Raw genomic sequence first — 20,242 nt, forward strand, 5'->3', positions numbered from 1 at the left:
TGTATTTCTATTTAAGGTATTCATAAACATCGTAGTGGGGGGGGGCTTGAAATCTTTACTGGACTTCTCCTCACAGCCCCCTTCTGAGGTAGGCAGTGGTGTTGTTTGTATTTTACAGATCAGGAACTGAAGAGTGGTGAGTTGGGGCTCTCTACATGAATTCTGGTTGATATTGTGAAGTTGTATCGTGAAGAACCGCTTTATTATGAGTACCTATGGCTGTGTACACCACAACTTATGTTAGCATAATTTGTTGCTGTGGGGTGTGCATAAACCACCCCACTGAGTGACCAATTACACTGATATAAGCACCAGTGTGGAAAGTGCTATGTCAGCGTAATTACCGCTGTTTGCGGGGGCTGGCTTAGAGCAGCTACGTTAAAGAGCTTACAGTGCACTGCTATAAGTTATCTAGTGTAGCCAGAACCTGTGTGTATATGGGTCCACCATGGATGACAGTGCCTGTAACATGTATGACCCAGACAGAAAGAGTAAGGCCTTGTCCACACTACAGAGTTAGGCTGACTTAAGTTACGGTTCGTGACATACAGCCACCACTGTAATTAAACCACTGTTGCATCTCCACACTATGCTTCTTGTGTCGGTGGAGTGCGTCATGGGTAGCTATCCCACTGTGCAATTCACCACCATCTACCGCAGGATTTATTGGGAAGGTTTTGCAGTGCCTCATGGATAGGGCCCTACCAAATTCATCATCCATTTTGGTCAATTTCATGCTCATAGCGTTTTAAACATCGTAAATTTCATGATTTCAGCTATTTAAATCTGAAATTTCACAGCATTGTAATTGTAGGGGTCCTGACCCAAAAAGGAGTTAAGGGGAGGGGAGTGGCATTGCGGTTCTGCTATCCTTACTTCTGCCCTGCTGCTGGTTGCGGTGCTGCCTTCAGAGCTGGGCAGCTGGAGCGCGGTGGCTGGTGGCCGGGCGCCCAGCTCTGAAGGCAGAGCCACCGCCAGCAGCAGGCTGGCCTGGGATGGTATTGCCACCCCTACTTCTGTGCTGCTGCCTGCAGAGCTGGGCGCCCAGCCACCAGCTCCAACTCTCCGGCCACCCAGCTCTTAAGGCAGCGCAGAAGTAAGGGTAGCAAAACCGCAGACCCCCTAAAATAACCTTGCGACCCCTCTGCAACTTCCATTTGGGTCAGAACCCCCAATTTGAGAAACGCTGGTCTCCCCAATGAAATCTGTATAGTATAGGGTAAAAGCACACAAAAGACCAGATTCTATAGTAGGATACCAGATTTCATGGTCTGTGACGCATTTTTCATGACCACTAATTTGGTAGGGCCCTACTCATGGGGGCAGGTTCAGGATCCCATGATGCAGTTTTCCCTATCCCATAATTCAATGTGCATCCTAGTACATTTCATGCTGCTTTTCAACAGTCCCTGTAACCTGCGCGCCCACCATCTCTGTCAGGAAGTATGAATGCTGGACTGCTCTTCACTATTTTGTTGAGCGTTATGAACACAAGGTACCTAATCCCGCAGTTTTTCATGAGCTGTGACTCTGACGATGCCTTGGTGTCTGCCTTATGGTGAAAGAAACAATTCAAGATTGCTGTTTGTGTTCACGGAGCAGCTGCACATGGTGGACTGTTGTTTCTGGGCTCGGGAAACAAGCACTGAGTGGTGGGATCACATCGTCATGCAGGTTTGGGATGACAAGCAGTGGCTGCAGAACTTTTGGATGTGCAAAGCCACCTTCCTGGAACTGTGTGCAGAGCTTGCTCCAGCTCTCCTGTGCAGAGACACTAAAATGAGAGCTACGCTCACAGTGGAGAAACGATTGGCAATTACTGTGCTGAAGCTGGCAACGTCAGACTGCTACCGATCAATCGCAAATCAGTTTGGAGTCGGGAAATCCACCGTGGGGGTTGTTGTGATGCAAATGTGCAGTACTATTAATTGCCTCCTGCTAAGAAAGGACTGTGACTCTGGGCAGTGTGCGTGAACAGGGGATTGTTTTGCAGCAGTGGGGTTCCCTAACTGTGGTGGGGCAATAGGTGGCATGCATATCCTTATCTTGGCCCCACACCACAGGGTGCCTCAACAGAAAGGGCTACTTTTCCATGGTATTGCAAGCATTGGTGCATCTCCAGGGTCATTTCACCGACATCAACGTGGGCTGGGCAGGGAAGGTGCATGACAGAAAGCTGCAAGCAGGGATTTTCTTTCCACACCAGTGGATTACTATTGGAGGTGTGGAAATGCCAATAGTGATCTTGGGAGACCCAGCCTACCCCTTGCTCCCGTGGCTCATGAAGCTGTACGCTGGCCACCTTGACAGCAGCAAGGAGCATTTCAACAATAGAATCAGCAGGTGCAGAATGACTGGTCAGTGTGCCTTTGGCTGTTTGAAGCGTCGCTCGTGCTGTCTCCTCAGGAGGTTCGACCTCCATGAGGACAATATCCCTGTGGTCATAGCTGCCAGCTGTACACATCATAATATCTGTGAAGCAAAGTGAGGGAGAAGTTTTCCCAGGGGTGGAACGTGAAGGTGGTTTGGCTGCCTGCTTACTTTGAGCAGCCAGATACCAGGGCTATAACGGGCTCAGCGCAGAACTATTTGCAAACATACCTGTGTAATGCTGAGGTAAATGTCATACATACAGAGAAAAGTATCTTCAAAGGGGAAGGAACAGGGAATTTACAAGCACACACAATAGCAAGGCTCTCTCAGCTGGGTGTATGTGGGGTTGTCAATTTGTTTAATCCCCTGTTGGGTGGAGTGACTTGGGTACTGTTGCAGCCCTGGAAGATGCATGCAGTGTGCGGGGGGAGGCGCATAGGTAGGTCCTGGAATGCCATTTTCTGTGGGCTGCAGGGGGAGGTGAGCACAAATGTGTTCAGCCTGAAGTTGAATCTGAGACCGCAGCATGTCTGTTTGCCACCCTCCAAGTTCTCTGCTCACAATCAATGACAAAATGCAGAGGGACAGTCGGGACGGGAAATATGGGCAGCAGATGACAATGCTGCTTAGGGAGTAATCTGAAGCTCCAGAGGCTTGCAGCACCTCCTGGAACATGTCTTCCTTATTCCTCTTCGTTCTCCGCATCTGTATGATCTGCTCCGTCAGTGTGCCTGATGATACCCTCAAGGCCACATCTGTAGCTGGTAAAGAGACAATGGACAGAGGTACCATTGTCAGTGCACTTACACCCCTTAATCCAAACAAGTTACAAGCACAACTTTCTCACTTTCCCTTGGGAGTCACAGAGCAGGGTTGCAGCCCCAGCCATGGTGAGTATGGCCCAAAAAGGGGGGGTGGGGGAAATGGGGTAGCAATGGGGTATCTGTACAAGCAGATAGGGCTATTGTACTGAATGCTGGCACTGATTTCCACAGGCAGTGTTGATTGTAGCTGATATCTCACTTCTGTGGGTAACCGAGGCTGCAAGGGAGCAGCTCCTGCATGTGTCTGGCTGCAGACCAGGTCTGTATGCTGCTAGCCTGTGCGCTGCAATAGTTACTCCTGGGGGGAATACTGCACGTGCATAATTAATGAGCTGTGCATATTTATTTTTTTGAGTAGAAAAAAGCTTCTGCTGAAAAGATGCTGCAGTTCCATCTTTTGCCCACAAGAATGTGCTGTGGTGATAGAACACAGCACCCTCTCCCAGCCAGCTAGGGAAGAGAGAGAGCCTGCAGAGCCACAGAGCCTTCTTCACAGTGCTGTTGAGCCAGGTCAGGAGATGGGGCTATGGGGCAACAGACAGCGTGGGGTGCTGGGGGATCAGATAGGGGCTCATAAGGACTAATGGGCAAGGACAGACTGGGGCAGGGGCTGAATGGCAGTGGAAGTGCAGGGCCACAAAGGGATGGAGGAGTGGCTGAGTGGGGGCATAGACACACATTGGGGTTTGAGTGGGGATGGAGGGACACATGTGCCTGACTGAACAGGAGAGGGTAGGGGTCAGCCAGGGTTTGCATGGGGAAAGCTCCCTAACCATCTCTCCCCACCCCCCAAAAAACCTGTTCCATACTTTTCCCACCCATACTCAATAACCCTCCAAGTTCACACCCACGCTCCTTCTCAGCAATTTACTTCCCTCTCTCTCAGCTCCTCCATTACCCGACTCTCCCCAACCTTGCACTGCTTCTGGGGGATGCGGGAAATATGGTTCTGTATTGTAGTTTAAATGAATTATCACACAGAGTTCTGTATTAATATGCCTAGTAAGGAATCTATTTGTCAAAAAACATTTTCTGAATCTATTTTGTTGTCTGTGTTGTTACAGGCATACTTGCTGACATGTATTTTGAAATAAATGACCAAAAATAATTGAAACTGGTGTGATTATATTATGTTATTTTGACAAATAAAATATACAGAATTTGAAAATATTATGTGCAGAATTTAATTTTTTTGTTGCAGAATTCCCCCAGGACTGTAGTTAGAGCCCTGAAAATCCACTGGTATCCGCTTTGTATATCCACAGACCATTTTTGCGGATCGCAGCGTGGATGCAGATATAAATTTTGTATCTGCACAGGGCTCTGCAGCACACAATCACCCGAACGGAGCGGCTGTCACCCAGCTTGCAGGATCCAGCTTGGCTCTCTGAATCACGCAGCAGTGTGCTGGACATTCTGGGAGTTATAGTCGCCAGTTTGCGCAGCAGGAGGAGGTAAACTACAACTCCCAGAAGGAAGTGAGCCAAGCACCATTTTGAAGGAGGGATTGCTCTTTAAAGGAGCCAGGCAGCAATGGTTGCGTGCATTAGAGGTGCCGCAACTGTGTAGGCATGTCCGAGCCCCCCATGGAGAGGGTGGCACTGCATAGAAGGGCCCAGAATTTTAGTCTCCCTGCCTGAAGTGGGGAAGGAGGTATGGCAGGGGTGGAGTGGGGGGGCAGGGCAGGAGGTCTCTGGGGAGAAATGGGGTGGTTGGGGGCTTGATACAGCCCTGCGTCACTGTGGCATAGTGACCTGTGGAGCCAGTTCGAGCCCTGCAAATCCACAGACAATTTTGGCGGATTGTGGATTGGATGCGGATACGCCTTTTTGTATCCACGCAGGGCTCTAGCAATAGTGCCTGCTGAAGTAATTCACTGAATAGCATGGCAGTGTCCTACCATGGGGGGAAGAAACAAGGCAGCCCTCCCAAGAAACCTTTAGCAGAGGATTTCAGATTACCTCCAGGAAAGTTTCCTAGAGATCTCTATGGAGGATTTATGGGACATCCTGGTGCACATAAACTGTTCTGCAGGGCCCCCTCTGCCTAGCTGAACAGGGGAATGAGAAGCAGATAGCAACTGTACCTGTATTAGTTATTTCACTACTTCTTCTATCCTGATTTAAAAAAGCAGTACATGAGCAGATGTCCCTGCAATATTGAAACAAACTGACTTCTTAGCAGAGGTTCCTTCCCTGCATCAGGTTCGCACAGCTGGAGTGCTAGGAGAAATAAGTCTCACCAGGACCAGATGGTATTCCCCAAGAGTTCTGAAGGAACTCGAATATGAAATTGCAGAACTATCACTTAAATTGTCCTCTGTACCATAGGACTGGAAGATAATGAATGTTATTTCATTTGCTTAAAAAAGGTGCCAGAGGTAATCCTGGCAATTACAGGCTGCTAAGTGTAACTTCATACCAGGCAAACTGGTTGAAACTGTGGTAAAGATCAGAATGATCAGACAGATGAACGTGATATGGTGGGGAAGAGTCAATATGGCTTTTGTAAAGGAAAATCATGCCCTACCAATCTCTTGCAATTCTTTTGAGAAGGGTCAACAAACATGTGGACAAAGTGATCCAGTGGATATAGTATACTTGGACTTTCAGAAAGCCTTTGACAAGGTCCCTCGCCCAAGGGTCTTAAGCAAAGTAAGCAGTCATGGGGTAGAGGGAAGGTCCTCTCATGGGTAACTGGTTAAAAGATAGGAACCAAAGAGTAAGAATAAACGGTCAGTTTTCATAGTGGAGAACGGCGAATAGGGGGATCACCCAAGAATCTGTACTGGGACAAATGCCAATCAACCTGCTCATACATGATCTGGAAAAAGGTGAAACAGCGAGGTGGCAAAGTTTGCAGATGATACAAAATTACTCAAGACAGTTAAGTCCAAAGCAGACTGTGAAGAGTTACAAAGGGATCTCACAAAACTGGGTTATGGGGCAAGAAAATGGCAGATCAAATTCAGTGTTGATAAATGCAAAGTAATGCACATTGGAAAACATCATCCCCCGTATACATACAAAACGATGGGGTCTAAATGAGCTGTTACCCCTCAGGAAAGAACTCTTGGCGTCACCGTAGCTAGTTCTCTGACAACATCTGCTATGTTGAGGCAAAAATTGAAAGGGCCCTAGCTGCTACCCTTACGTTGAATAGCAACTTACAGTGCACAGTGTTTAAGTTATTAGTTCCTGGCTAATGGACTTCTGCTTAATAGGTGTTGGGTAAATTTTTCAAGCCCTGAAAACTACCCTTGAAGATCTACAGCTTTAGATGAATCACTTTGGCTAGTTTTCGGGCACAACTCCCTTAAATGCAGAGTGGAAAGATGAGGTGCACTTCATGCTTTGGCTGTCATGGCAGAATGCATCTAATTTCTTAGTGATGCATGTTCTCTGCCTTGGGCAAGGCTGTTCGGTTTCAGTAAGCATCTTTCCATCTTCTTTCCTGCATTCTTGCTCTCTGTAACAAAACCAGAGGCAGGAAAAATCCAGTTCCTAAGGGATTTAATCATGCTTTTCCTATCTGTCATTTCTTCCTGTACTGCCCACCTGCATCCACTATCTCTGCACGCTCTTGTGTCTCACTTTGGAGGTAGTAGGCTGGCGGTGTGAAACCTGCCAATGGGAAAGGCCTGTGGTGTTCATCATGAAAGTGACACTTAACCTCTGCCCTCACCCTCGGAAGGCTTAGCTTGGGTGGAAAACACTCCCCATGGTTCTTCCCAGCTCCTTACAGAAGCATGTTCATATGCAACACCCGCTCTGAACTCTGACTCAGGGTAGGTGTCATAACCATAGGGGTAGCCTAAATTCCTCCTTACCTGTAAGAGGTTAAGAAGCTCAAGTAACCTGGTTGGCATCTGACCAAAGGAACTAATGGGGACAAAAGCTACTTTCAAATCTTGGAGGGGGGGGGAGGCTTTGTTTTGGGTTCTTTGTTTCTGTGTTCCTTTGCTCTTGGGACTAAGAGGGACCGGACATCAATCCATGTTCTCCAAATCTTTCTGAACAAGTCTCTCATATTTCAAACTTGTAAGTAACAGCCAGGCAAGGTGTATTAGTTTCTTTTTCTCAACTTGTGAGTTTTCCCTTTGCTAGAGGGAGGTTTATCCCTGTTTTGTTGTAACTTTGAAACTAGGGTTAGAGGGGGTTCCTTTGTGCTCTTTGAATTTTCTGCTACTCTGTAAGGTTAACTACCAGCCTAACTTTACAGAGGTGATTCTTTTACCTTTTTCTCTTTAAATAAAATCCTTCTTTTTAAGAACCTGACTGATTTTTCCATTGTTCCAAGACCCAGGGGTTTGGGTCTTTGATCATTTTGTAACCAATTGGTTAGGATATTCTTCTCAAGCCCCCCCAGGAAAGGGGGTATATAGGCTTGGGGAAATATTTTGGGGGAATTAGGACTCCACGTGGTCCTTTCCCTGATTGTTTGTTAAATTACTTAGTGGTGGCAGCGATCCCAAGGCAAGAAAGAAATCTGTGCCTTGGGGAAGTTTTAACCTAAGCTGGTAAGAATAAGCTTAGGGGATCTTTCATGCGGGTCCCCACATCTGTACCCCAGAGTTCAGAGTGTGGAAGGAACCCTGACAGTAGGTCTGTGCACAGCTATCATTCTGTTGTTGATTACAGCTTTTCAAGGGTGAACAGGTATCTTCTATAGCCTGTGGTGTTTTATACACAAGTTAGATACAGGTTCTATGGAGGAATGCAGCCTTGAGGGGGAAGGAGACTAATTTCAGTGATTTAGACACTTCAGAGATGAATTTTTAAATCAGTCAAAGTGCAAATAGTAAAACTTCTCTTTAGGACCTTCACTACCCCTGGCTGCTGAGTGTTTGGCCCTGGCTGGATCTCAGAGGGGGCCAAATGCAATGCTGGTGAATCAGAGGCTGCTTCAAGGAGGGTCACTAGAGTTGTCAGCTTATACCATTGGCAAGCTTGGCCCTCTCTCTATTGTTACTGTAAATGGAAAGATTAACTAAAGCAGACAGAGATCCTCTTATTGCAGCACCCTGGGGAAATGGAATAGCAATGTTGCCTCCACTGACATCCAGGAGAGGAGCATCCTAGAATGAGCATCTATGAGCCCTTCCCTAGCAGCCTTTATTCCAGCAGGTGAAGAAGAAATAAGAATGGTTCATACATAGAAGGAAAGGGGAAAGCACACAGCAGGAAAGAGCTCTCTGCAAGCGAGAGTGCCTGGCCTACCCAGCATGCTCTGTTCAAGAGCCACGAGGAGGCACGCTCTCTGTTGTGCCTAAATCGTCACTGTCACTGATGGAGTATACTCAGCGCCTTATGGTCTGCAGTTCAGGGCTCCTGTGTTGCTTGCACTTACGGCTTCTCTAGAGGTGAACTCCTGCTCATATCCTATGTTGTGCTTCTGCACGAGAATATGTATAGGTGCATCAGGAGTCAGACCAGCCTGTCTTGGCGATGAACCTTAGGGGCTGCAGAGCAGATGTGACCGAGAGGGCTGAGTCAGGGGTTCCTTGTGGATGTTGAGGAATTGCTTCTTGTTGGTGGAGGGATTTTTGCTGTCTGTAAAGCAGGTAAGGCTGGATTCCAGGTGCTTGCCAGACCCTGCAGTGCTCTCTCATTACTCATGACTGCCTGAAGGGGAGGCTGCAGACTTGGACCTTCAGTGGGGTTCTCTTGAGCTGTTCTGCAGGGGCTGTGATGAACAGAAAAAGTTGGAGTACATTTGCATTGTTGGGCCCAGGACATTACCAGAGCATTTGGGAAGGGGACTGGAATTCTTCTCATTGCTTTTTATCCCTCAGCCCTGGGCTCACTGAATTCCTTCTTTTCCAGCATCCAGGTGGAGAGGAGGTTTTGCTGGAACAGGCTGGTAGGGATGCCACAGAGAGCTTTGAAGATGTTGGACACTCCACGGATGCCAGGGAAATGCTCAAACAGTACTTCATAGGAGAGGTTCACCCGGTAAGGAACAGCTGGGTGTGACAAACCCAGAAGGAACAGTGTGCATGCCCCCCCTGGGTAATCCAGCAGACAACTACATCAAGATCTGTCCTCCTAAATGTGGAGTTGCTGTGTACCTCCACCCAAAAAAACCAAACAAACCCCCAAACACATGCTGAAATGGAGGCTGTATATTAAAATCTAAACAAATCTCCCCTATCAAGAGGCTTCTTCTGATTGCAATTTAGTCAATGTCCCTGTCACAGGGCGCACCTCTCACTGCTGGGCTGACACCTCCCACTGGTCACTGTGGGGTTAGTTCGAGATTGACATTCCTGGTCATGGTTGCACACCATCACTCTGACTCTGGTCTGCAGCTCCTCTTGCTCCAGGACCCACAGCAGCTCCTTTGTGATTTAGTCCTCCAGCTAGGTCACTCAGCATTCCCCCTTCCAAGGTTCAGTCCATCAACAGTGCTAGGCAATCTGCTGTTCACTACCTCAGTTCTGGGCCATGCCCTCGGAGGCTGGTAGGGGAACTCAGGACTTGCCATCTTCTCTGGGTTCCAGTCCAGGGACTCTTGGCTCAACAGTTCTGGGCTCCTTTCTCTCCCCTCACTGCTCCTTTCCTGGACTGCTTCCTACCTGTCTGGCTCCCCTTCTCTCTCTGGGTGTTCCAGCTCCAAGAATCCCCTCCCCAGGAATGACTGCTGCCTACCTTCCTGCAGCCTTTCCTAGCCACCCAGTTTGGAGCCCACTACCTGGCTTTACAGGCCACACCTGTTTCTTCACATATGAGCCTCTAATTAACTGCCTGTAGCCTAAAGCTCCCCTGTTTGCAGCTGAATTAGCTGATTAACCCCCTGCACCTTACCCAGTTCAGCTCCTGCAGGGCCAATGTGGGAGCTCACCCAATTGCAGTCCCTTAAAGAAATTCCTTTGGGAAGCTGACTCTGCGGGGGGGGGGTCTAAACTCCTCCTTGCCTTGTGGCTCAGGGATTGATGATGTGAGACAGCTGATGCTGTGGACCCTTGCGTTCTACATGCGTTGTGAGTAAACTTGCTGTAAAGCCAGTGCCTCTCAGATGTCAAGGTCTTGGTCACAGGCAGGAGTACCAGAATGGGGGATGGACCCATCACTTTTAAAAGTAGGAGGGCTATGTCCTCCCACTTTTTACTGGCCATAAGGGTGAGCAATGAGGGGGGAAGGGAGTGAAGAGGCAGGAGTGGGAGGCGGGGTCTCGGGGGGGAAGAGTCAGTGTGGGGTGGAGCCTCTGGGGAAGGGGTGGCGCAGGGGCGGGGACCCTGTTCAGGCGGCAGTGGCCTCAGTTCGGGCACTGATGGTCCCGCTGCTCTTAAGGATCTGCTGCTGGTCACAGCTAGGAGCTGGAGTTGAAATGTTCCAGGCAGCTGTGCAGGTGGTGCTGGTTGGGTGCCTGCTGATTCTTCTGCCATGGTTGAAAACTTCCTTCCAAAAAGCAAAGTTACAATGTTTGTAATCTTTTCTCTTCTCTTTTCTCCCCCAACCCCTCCAAAAACCTGCAGTGTGATCGTAACATTGAAGGCTCTAAGGTAAGAAGCAATTGTTTATTCCCCCTCTATAATTTAAAGAGTACTAGTGGCATCTTAGAGACTAACCAATTTATTTGAGCATAAGCTTTCGTGAGCTACAGCTCACTTCATCGGATACAAGTGGCACCAAGCTTATGCTCAAATAAATTGGTTAGTCTCTAAGGTGCCACAAGTCCTCCTTTTCTTTTTGCGAATACAGACTAACATGGCTGCTACTCTGAAACCTCTATAATTTAGTGTCTAGGAGTCTGCTGGGTTCAATTAGCAGATATTTCATTTGTTTCTACGCAGTATGTTAGGCATTAGCCTAGATGGAAGAGGTTACACAAACCGTAGGGATTGGACACTCTGGTGAAGAGACCCAAGAAAGTGTCTGTGCAGGGGAGGGGTTGAATAGAGAAACTACTAGTGGATTGCTGCTTTGGGGAAGAGGGGACTCACGGCCGTGCCAGGAACAGCAGGACTGTCACATGGGATATGAAGTGGAAGAGAAAGATGGTATCATGCTTTGCAAATGAGATATGGCTCATTCTTTAGAGAGTAGCGATTTGTCGTATTTTTACCCTAGTTGGGGAAGGGCATCGTTTTCTTCCAGAGTCTTTCATGGCATTTAAACCGAGAGTTGGGGTGTTAGCATTGGTGTCCTGCCAAATTTCAATTTGAGTAATTACATCTTTTTACCTAAATTCCCCCAAAATTTTACTTACAGTATCTTCCTTCCATTCCTAATCTCTTCTGTAGTGTTGCTGTGAGCTGCTACACAGCTACCATCTTACACTCAAGGTTAGCTGCATTTATTTGGTAGGAAAAGTTATTTTTGTATACATATTTGTAAAGCACTTCAGCATGAGCCGTTAGACAGAAAGCCCATTGTTTAAAACAGATGATTGAGTTGCTAGAGTGGTCTTTCCCTCTTTTTTTGCCACAGTAATACCAACTTCTCTGAGTTCTCATTGCAAATCCAGTGTCTAGATTACGCAGATTGAGTTTGAGGAGCTGGGAAATATGCAGGGTGAAGACCACACAAGAATTATTGAGCAGACACCCATGGTAGATGTAACTTTTAGTATGATGGCCTAAATTGCACACCATGTGAAGTACAGCCAACAGTTCTGGGTCAGACACAGGAGTGTATTTAGCACCCGTCTGTCCCCAGAAGGGCCATCTGTTGCCTTGCAATTCTGACTGTGTAAATGAGGCCTATGGAGTCTATCCATGCTCAGTTCTGGTACACCACACATTTACTGAAAGAGGAATAAAATGGTTCTTTGAACTAGTTCTAAGCATTATCTGTGCCTTTCATTTCTTTTTAAATCTTCTTCCCCAGTTCCTGTTGATAAAGATTTGAAACAACCATGATGTCCTAGTTCACAGTTTATTGAACTTGTTCTGAGAACATCAACTTTTGATTGTAAACACCATGTCCAGGGAAGTGTCCTACTAATCTGAAAGTGTTCCCCAGCAGCCAAAAAATTTAAGCCAATATCACCATGCATTTGTGGCCTTCGTTGAAAACGGCCTTGCTTAGGCAGGATCTGCTATTCCCATGTGCAGTATCAATGTCTTGAGAGGTCGTAAAATCCATACCATGGTTTAGTTTGTGACGTGTTGGAGGGCAAAAGATCCTTGAAAATATGAGTAACCTCTTCAAATGCAGAAACAAACTGCACCAGCACACAGCCAACTACAGAACCACCGAAACGGTGTGTCCATTCTAGCGAACGAAAATGTGTAAGGATATCCTAGCAAGGTCACTCCTATTTGTATGCCAGTGAGTGGAGGAACGTGTCTTATTTATGTTAATGTTACTTGTTTGCAAATTTATGCATGCAGTGGTGGCCAGAAAAGGAGATATTTTACCTTGCTTCCTGTCCTATAAACACCACACTGTCATATTTCCTTCTAAGTATAGGAAAAAACCACAGTTCTGCAGTAAAATCAACACTGCAATAAAGTAATCTTTGATCTTGTGGGTGTTTTTAAGGCACCTGTCCCCTGGGTATCTAACTTTTAAGATCACCTCCTGTATCTTAACTTTAGTTAACATTTGTGTAGCTAAAGAGGTCTTAGTGTGACATGGTTCTCCGCTTGGATGCGACAGGAATCTCTAAAACCTCCCTACAGAAGGAGGAAAAAACCCTCCATCCAAATTTCCCCGCTGCCAGGTACAACTGATGGGTTGCTTTTGAACAGTTGCACTCTTGTTAACTACTTATTTAGTGTTTATTTCCTCACTTTCACTATGTGCTCAGCAAAAGGCTACTCCTGTGCATCTAAAGAAATAACAAAATCTTCCAGTTGCAACTCCAGCAGTGGAGTGGAAGATGCTTTAAGGTACCAGTGGTTGCTCATATCCAGGCCCTTCCTAGTCTAAAGGCTGAAGAAACCTCTGAGAGGCAACCTGCTCACCTAACTCAAGATTAGCCACTAGATTTGCAGAGCAGGCTTGCAGGGCTTGACCAGCTTTTTCAAATACTAGTATCAAAATGCACTGTTCTCATTTGGCACTTTTGTAGTGATTGTTACCCTGAGAGTCTGGATATAGTGACATATACCACACCATCTCATACTGATATGAGAAAGGAGTCATGGTGATGGTAGCTCAGGCCTCTTTTGGGTACTACTAAAAGAACTGGAAACTGAAAGCTTTGGTGCCAGAATATGAAAGTGTATCATACTGTCTGGTGTTCAAGTATCAAAAGCAAAAAACTTGGACTTGACAGGGCCAACTTGTTAAATGCTTGGTGGGGGGGAGACGTGTGTGTAGGACTTGTTTCCTGTCTTTAGTTACTGACTAGTGTCTTTTTGACGAGACTCTGCTACTGTAGTTGGCCTTAAAGCCTGTGGGTATCCCTCTTGCTGTCTTATGCTTCACATTGTGTTCTCTTGGTCTACCTTCCATAGAGGGAAAAAAATATTTGAAGGATGGATGTGTGAGAGGATCCCCCCAGAGTGCCACCCAGAACTGGGGTACTGCTGAGCTCCATGAGCCACCAGTCTGGGTTCCCTCTCACACTGTACTACTGTGACAAGCTACAAAGCCCTCCGGCCTGCACTTTCACCAGCATACATACAAGTAGGGGCACACCCAGCTGCAGTTACAAGCAGGCTCTCTGACCAGCCTCTGCATGGGCAGTCTACTCCCTGCTCCTCAGGCATGCACCCTCTCTGGAGTATAAACCCAAAATTATACCATCTTGTGCTGGACAGGGAACTGTACGGCATAAGCTCATAAAATTTGCCCCTTCCTTCAATGTGGAGAGGAATATGCAACAGCCTTTTGCCCAGAGATATGATTCTCACACTGCTTCAGATGAAGCAAAAACCCAAAAGATAGATTAAGTGCTTATAAGTGATAGCAAACAGATCAAAGCAGATTACCTAGCAAATAAACAAAAAACGCAAACTAAGCTTAATATACTAAATAGATAGGGTGAGAATCTGCTATTCATATCCAAAGAGATGATACAAGCAGGCTGCAGATTCTTAAGGGGCAAGCTGCACTTGCTTTACAGCTTGGAATCCCCAAGTGTTTCGTTTCACAGGCTAAAAATCCCTTTAGCCTGGGTCCAGCACTTTCCCCAGTTCAGTGTTTGTTCCTCAGGAGATTTTCAGGAGTCTTCTTGTTTGGTGAGCAAAGAACACCACCAGAGGATATCACTCCCTGCCTTATATAGCTTTTTGCATATGGCATGAACCCTTTGTTCCCAGACCAGTCTGCAGACGTGGTCTCCTCACATGTCGCTGTAGAGTTGTAGCAGCCATCGCTCACAGGCTGCTTGGAGCCTTCACAGGAAGGCTTACCAGATGGGAGATTTGTTTTTTTTCCCTAATGGCCCATTGCCCTAAATAGGCCCTTCCCCATTCATTGTGTACACTGAAAGCATATTGTCTAGTGGGCGTTCCCCAGGTCTATCTACATTTGAAATACAGATACATAGTCAATATTCATAACTTCAGATACAAAAATGATACTTGCATACACATAGGATAATCATATTCAGCAAATTATAACCCTTTCAATGACACCACATAACTTATCTTGCATGAAATACATTTATAATTGCCATAATCATATAATATCACTGAAGTGCAGTGTGACAGGATCAGGTTTATGCTGGGTGCAGTGGGTTAACAGTTGTCCCTCCCCCTCTGGCTCAGTGGGAGGCCACGCTCCAGTGCCAGGGTAGGGTCAAGCAATAATACTGCCTAGGCCCCTCAGGCCAGGCAGAGCAAACAAACAGTCTTAAGGGAAACAAACAGATGAGGCTTTCTTCCGGCAGCTCGCAGAAGCTACTAGATCGCATGCCCTGGTTCTCATGGGTTACTTTAATTTTCCTGATATCTGCTGGGAGAGCAATACAGCAGTGCATAGACAATCCAGGAAGTTTTTGGAAAGCGTAGGGGACAATTTCCTGGTGCAAGTGCTAGAGGAGCCAACTACAGGGGGAGCTTTTCTTGACCTGCTGCTCACAAACTGGGAAGAATTAGTAGGGGAAGCAAAAGTGGATGGGAATCTGGGAGGCAGTGACCATGAGATGGTTGAGTTCAGGATTCTGACACAGGGAAGAAAGGTAAGCAGCAGGATATGGACCCTGGACTTCAGGAAAGCAGACTTCGACTCCCTCAGGGAACGGATGGGTAGGATCCCCTGGGGGACTAACATGAAGGGGAAAGGAGTCCAGGAGAGCTGGCTGTATTTCAAGGAATCCCTGTTGAGGTTACAGGGACAAACTATCCCGATGTGTCGAAAGAATAGTAAATATGGCAGGCGACCAGCTTGGCTTAACGGTGAAATCCTAGCGGATCTTAAACATAAAAAAGAAGCTTACAAGAAGTGGAAGGTTGGACATATGACCAGGGAAGAGTATAAAAATATTGCTCGGGCATGTAGGAATGAAATCAGGAGGGCCAAATCGCACCTGGAGCTGCAGCGAGCGAGAGATGTCAAGAGTAACAAGAAGGGTTTCTTCAGGTATGTTGGCAACAAGAAGAAAGCCAAGGAAAGTGTGGGCCCCTTAATGAACGAGGGAGGCAACCTAGTGACAGAGGATGTGGAAAAAGCTAATGTACTCAATGCTTTTTTTGCCTCTGTCTTCACTAACATGGTCAGCTCCCAGACTGCTGCGCTGAGCATTACAACATGGGGAATAGATGGCCAGCCCTCTGTGGAGAAAGAGGTGGTTAGGGACTATTTAGAAAAGCTGGACGTGCACAAGTTCATGGGGCTAGACGAGTTGCATCCGAGAGTGCTAAAGGAATTGGCGGCTGTGATTGCAAAGCCATTGGCCATTATCTTTGAAAACTCGTGGCGAACGGGGGAAGTCCCAGATGACTGGAAAAAGGCTAATGTAGTGCCAATCTTTAAAAAAGGGAAGAAGGAGGATCCTGGGAACTACAGGCCAGTCAGCCTCACCTCAGTCCCCAGAAAAATCATGGAGTAGGTCCTCAAAGAATCAATCCTAAAGCACTTACATGAGAGGAAAGTGATCAGGAACAGTCAGCATGGATTCACCAAGGGAAGGTCATGCCTGACTAATCTAATCGCCTTCTATGATGAGATTACTGGTTCTGTGGATGAAGGGAAAGCAGTGGATGTATTGTTTCTTGACTTTAGCAAAGCTTTTGACATGGTCTCCCACAGTATTCTTGTCAGCAAGTTAAAGAAGTATGGGCTGGATGAATGCACTATAAGGTGGGTAGAAAGTTGGCTAGATTGTCGGGCTCAACGGGTAGTGATCAATGGCTCCATGTCTAGTTGGCAGCCGGTGACAAGTGGAGTGCCCCAGGGGTCGGTCCTGGGGCCGGTTTTGTTCAATATCTTCATAAATGATCTGGAGGATGGTGTGGATTGCACTCTCAGAAAATTTGCAGATGATACTAAACTGGGAGGAGTGGTAGATACGCTGGAGGGCAGGGATAGGATACAGAGGGACCTAGACAAATTGGAGGATTGGGCCAAAAGAAATCTGATGAGGTTCAATAAGGATAAGTGCAGGGTCCTGCACTCAGGACGGAAGAACCCAATGCACAGCTACAGACTAGGGACCGAATGGCTAGGCAGCAGTTCTGCGGAAAAGGACCTAGGGGTGACAGTGGACAAGAAGCTGGATATGAGTCAGCAGTGTGCCCTTGTTGCCAAGAAGGCCAATGGCATTTTGGGATGTATAAGTAGGGGCATAGCCAGCAGATCGAGGGACGTGATCGTCCCCCTCTATTCGACATTGGTGAGGCCTCATCTGGAGTACTGTGTCTAGTTTTGGGCCCCACACTACAAGAAGGATGTGGATAAATTGGAGAGAGTCCAGCGAAGGGCAACAAAAATGATTAGGGGACTGGAACACATGACTTATGAGGAGAGGCTGAGGGAACTGGGATTGTTTAGTCTGCAGAAGAGAAGAATGAGGGGGGATTTGATAGCTGCTTTCAACTACCTGAGAGGTGGTTCCAGAGAGGATGGTTCTAGACTATTCTCAGTGGTAGCAGATGACAGGACAAGGAGTAATGGTCTCAAGTTGCAGTGGGGGAAGTTTAGGTTGGATATTAGGAAAAACTTTTTCACTAGGAGGGTGGTGAAGCACTGGAATGCATTACCTAGGGAGGTGGTAGAATCTCCTTCCTTAGAGGTTTTTAAGGTCAGGCTTGACAAAGCCCTGGCTGGGATGATTTAATTGGGGATTGGTCCTGCTTTGAGCAGGGGGTTGGACTAGATGACCTCTTGAGGTCCCTTCCAACCTTGATATTCTAAGATTCTAAGGGAGCTCAGGTCCTTAGGCAGGGCAGAGCACACAAACAAATGGTCTGTTGCCTGAAGTCCTGGCTCAGACAGATGGCAGACAAATGCAGGCTTCTTGCTCAAAGATGGGGAGGCTGCCACCCCAGGGTGGGGTTGGCAGCAGCAGCTAGGGGGATCCAGGCCCACCGTGCTCCACCAGCCCAAGACCCTAGCAGTGCCAGAGGGTTCCACCACTGGGTCAGCAGGGCTCCTACTGCAACATGCTGACTCGGGTTCTAACACCAAAACCGACCAGCGTCTGGTTTCCCTGGGCTACTTCCTACCATGGTCTTGATGAGGGGTTTTGTATCCTGGGGTCTTCTGTCGCCTTGGGATATATGGCAAGCAGCAGTCCTGGCAGCTCTTTTCCTGGGTCAGTCTCCTCTAGGGGCAGGGCACAGCGCAGCTTAGGTTCAGCGCCAGGGTTGTGCACCAGGTTGGAGACATTTGCTTCCTTCCCTGGCTCAGGCTCAACGAGGCTAAAGGTCCTGTGATTAGCTTCCAGTGGGAGGAGTGGGCCTGGGATCAAAGTGGCTCCTCCCTTTCTGGCTCAGTGGGAGGCCACTCCACCTCACTACACTGGGCCTTTCTGATCGTCCTCTAGCTTATACAGTCTTTGTTTGTGGTTAAACTAGCGCTTTCACCTAACCTGTGGTGATGTCCTTCAGTGCATGCTTAGATGCTGCTTGAAGGGGTTAAGGCTACGGTTTGGTCACAGAGGTCACGGAAGTCAGCAGACCTCTGTGACTTCAGCCCGCAGCGGCTGGGAGCTGCAGGCTACCCACCTTCCCGTGGTGGCTAAGAGCTTCAGGGTACCCTTGCCGCCTGGAGTGGTGGGGGTCCCCCACAGATTCCCCAGCTGCTGCAGGTGTGGGGGGAATCCCCTGGAACTCCTCAGGCCCTGCGGGTGCTGGGGACCCCTCGCAGCGCCCCAGCAGCTCCCCCCGGTGGGGAATCCTCCAGACTTCCCCAGGCGGCGGGGGATCCCTCGCAGCTCACCAGCCACCACAGCGGGGTCCCTCCCAGCTCCCAGTCATGGGGCAGGGACCGCAGCTCCCAACCACAGCAGGGCACTGGACCCTCCTCCCTCCAGCTTTTTGTCATGGACATTTTTAATAAAAGTCAGGAACAGGTCACGGCTTCTATGAATTTTTGTTAATTGCCCGTAACCTGTCCGTGACTTTTACTGAAAATGTCCATGACAAAGTCGTAGCCTTAATTGTGGTTGATTGCACTGTAACATGATCTCTTCAGCTGATGGTTAGCATGTGATTTGGTGAAGACTCTCTTCTGTTTTAAAGTACAAGTTTTGTTCATAGGTGTGGAAGAGCCATGTTTTAGCTTCTTTTATCTACTGGAAGGAAGCTGGTAATCTTTCTTATGTCTAAGAGCATGTTGACATGTGCAGCTTTCCCAATCAGTACAGTTCCTTCCACTTGGTAGTAGACAATACTATGTTTGAGGCAGGCATGTTTACACAACTCTTTAGTTTAGAACTGGTGTCAGACAAGATTGCAGGGAAGAATGGTAATAGAAGGAAGATGATACAGCTTTGTTTTGCCAGATTCTATCTTGAGCTAGATGTTCTGTGGACAATAAACTGCTCCCCACCACAGTCCAACAAAAGGCTACATACGCTTTGTGTAAGGTCAAAAATTACCCCAAACCGGGTTTGGCTGTATTGCTGAAAGTAACACAAACTCAACCTAAGAAACTCCTCAGGCCTTCTCCACAGGCTTGGCTACCCTAGAGTTCCTGTCTGTCTCTTGCAGACCCTACTTTGCTCTTTCTAGAGCTGTTCCGCCTCCCTTCGCATTTGGGTTGGAGTTAAATGAGTCATCCCTGTCCCAGTGAATTCAGTAGGAATTAACCTGACACTTCCCATATGGTTCTAACAGGGTGAGAGTAGAAGAGAATCTTGCCTTCCCATTACATGGACCCTTCTGCTGTAGGACTACATCATGTTTTGGTATCAAGATTTTTTTTCACAGGAAGGCCTTACAATTATAGGATGATTCATCAAGAGCAGTGGTTCTCAAACTTTTGTACTGGTGACCCCTTTCATACAGCAAGCCTGTGAGTGCAAACCCCCCCTTATATAACACATAAATATAAAAATATGTGTTTTTAATATTTTATATTTATAACACCATTATAAATGCTGGAAGCAAAGCAGGGTTTGGGGAGGAGGCTGACAGCTCGTGACACTCCCCCCCCCAATAACCCCATGACCTCCTGCGGGGTCACAACCCCTAGTTTGAGAACCCCTGATCAAGAAGATCACTAATATGTCTAATGCTTTCCCTTATCTGCTGATGTCCATCTTGTTCACTTCTTCAGTGATGAGCTGTAACCTAAAAATATGGCTATTGCATCATTGTGCTCTTTGGAACCTGCTTTGGTGTTTTTGGGTAAGGGTTCTCAGATGCTGCTGCAAGTTTCTGTTTCTGGAGCATTTTGGCACTGAGTGATTTCTTCTTAGATATGAAAGGTGGTGTGTGCCCCAGCAGTTTCTAGTATGCATTGGTTTGGTACCCAACAAATCCATAGCAGCTTTTTTCACACTACAAGTAGATGGCTGCTCTGTGTTCCTTAAGTGGGATTTCTTAAGTCCTCGCTGCTTTTTGATCGTATGGTCTCCTTACTCTTTTCAGCACTTGACTCTGGAACACACCTTTTGTCTGCTTGTTTCTGAAATGTACATTTCATAAGAACATAACATAAGAACGTCCATACTGGGTCAGACCAAAGGTCCATCTAGCCCAG

The 20,242-nt window shown here is 47.3% G+C and overlaps 1 protein-coding gene across 4 annotated transcripts in view; it reads left to right on the plus strand.

The window, feature by feature from the left end:
• The window catches only part of CYB5B (cytochrome b5 type B), a 36,478-nt gene that overhangs the window by 7,649 nt on the left and 8,587 nt on the right, over positions 1-20,242 (plus strand). For all 4 annotated transcript variants that reach the window (XR_012154555.2, XM_073308334.2, XM_073308332.2 and 1 more), the window contains exons 2-3: positions 9,023-9,151; positions 10,675-10,701. Coding sequence is in view for 3 of the 4 variants with exons in the window: in XM_073308334.2 (XP_073164435.1) it covers positions 9,023-9,151; positions 10,675-10,701 (156 nt within the window). In the remaining variant the exon portion in view is untranslated. The remainder of the gene's footprint in view (positions 1-9,022; positions 9,152-10,674; positions 10,702-20,242) is intronic.

This window comes from Lepidochelys kempii, chromosome 12 (genome assembly GCF_965140285.1).
Source record: "Lepidochelys kempii isolate rLepKem1 chromosome 12, rLepKem1.hap1, whole genome shotgun sequence".
Classification (NCBI taxonomy): Eukaryota; Metazoa; Chordata; order Testudines; family Cheloniidae; genus Lepidochelys; species Lepidochelys kempii.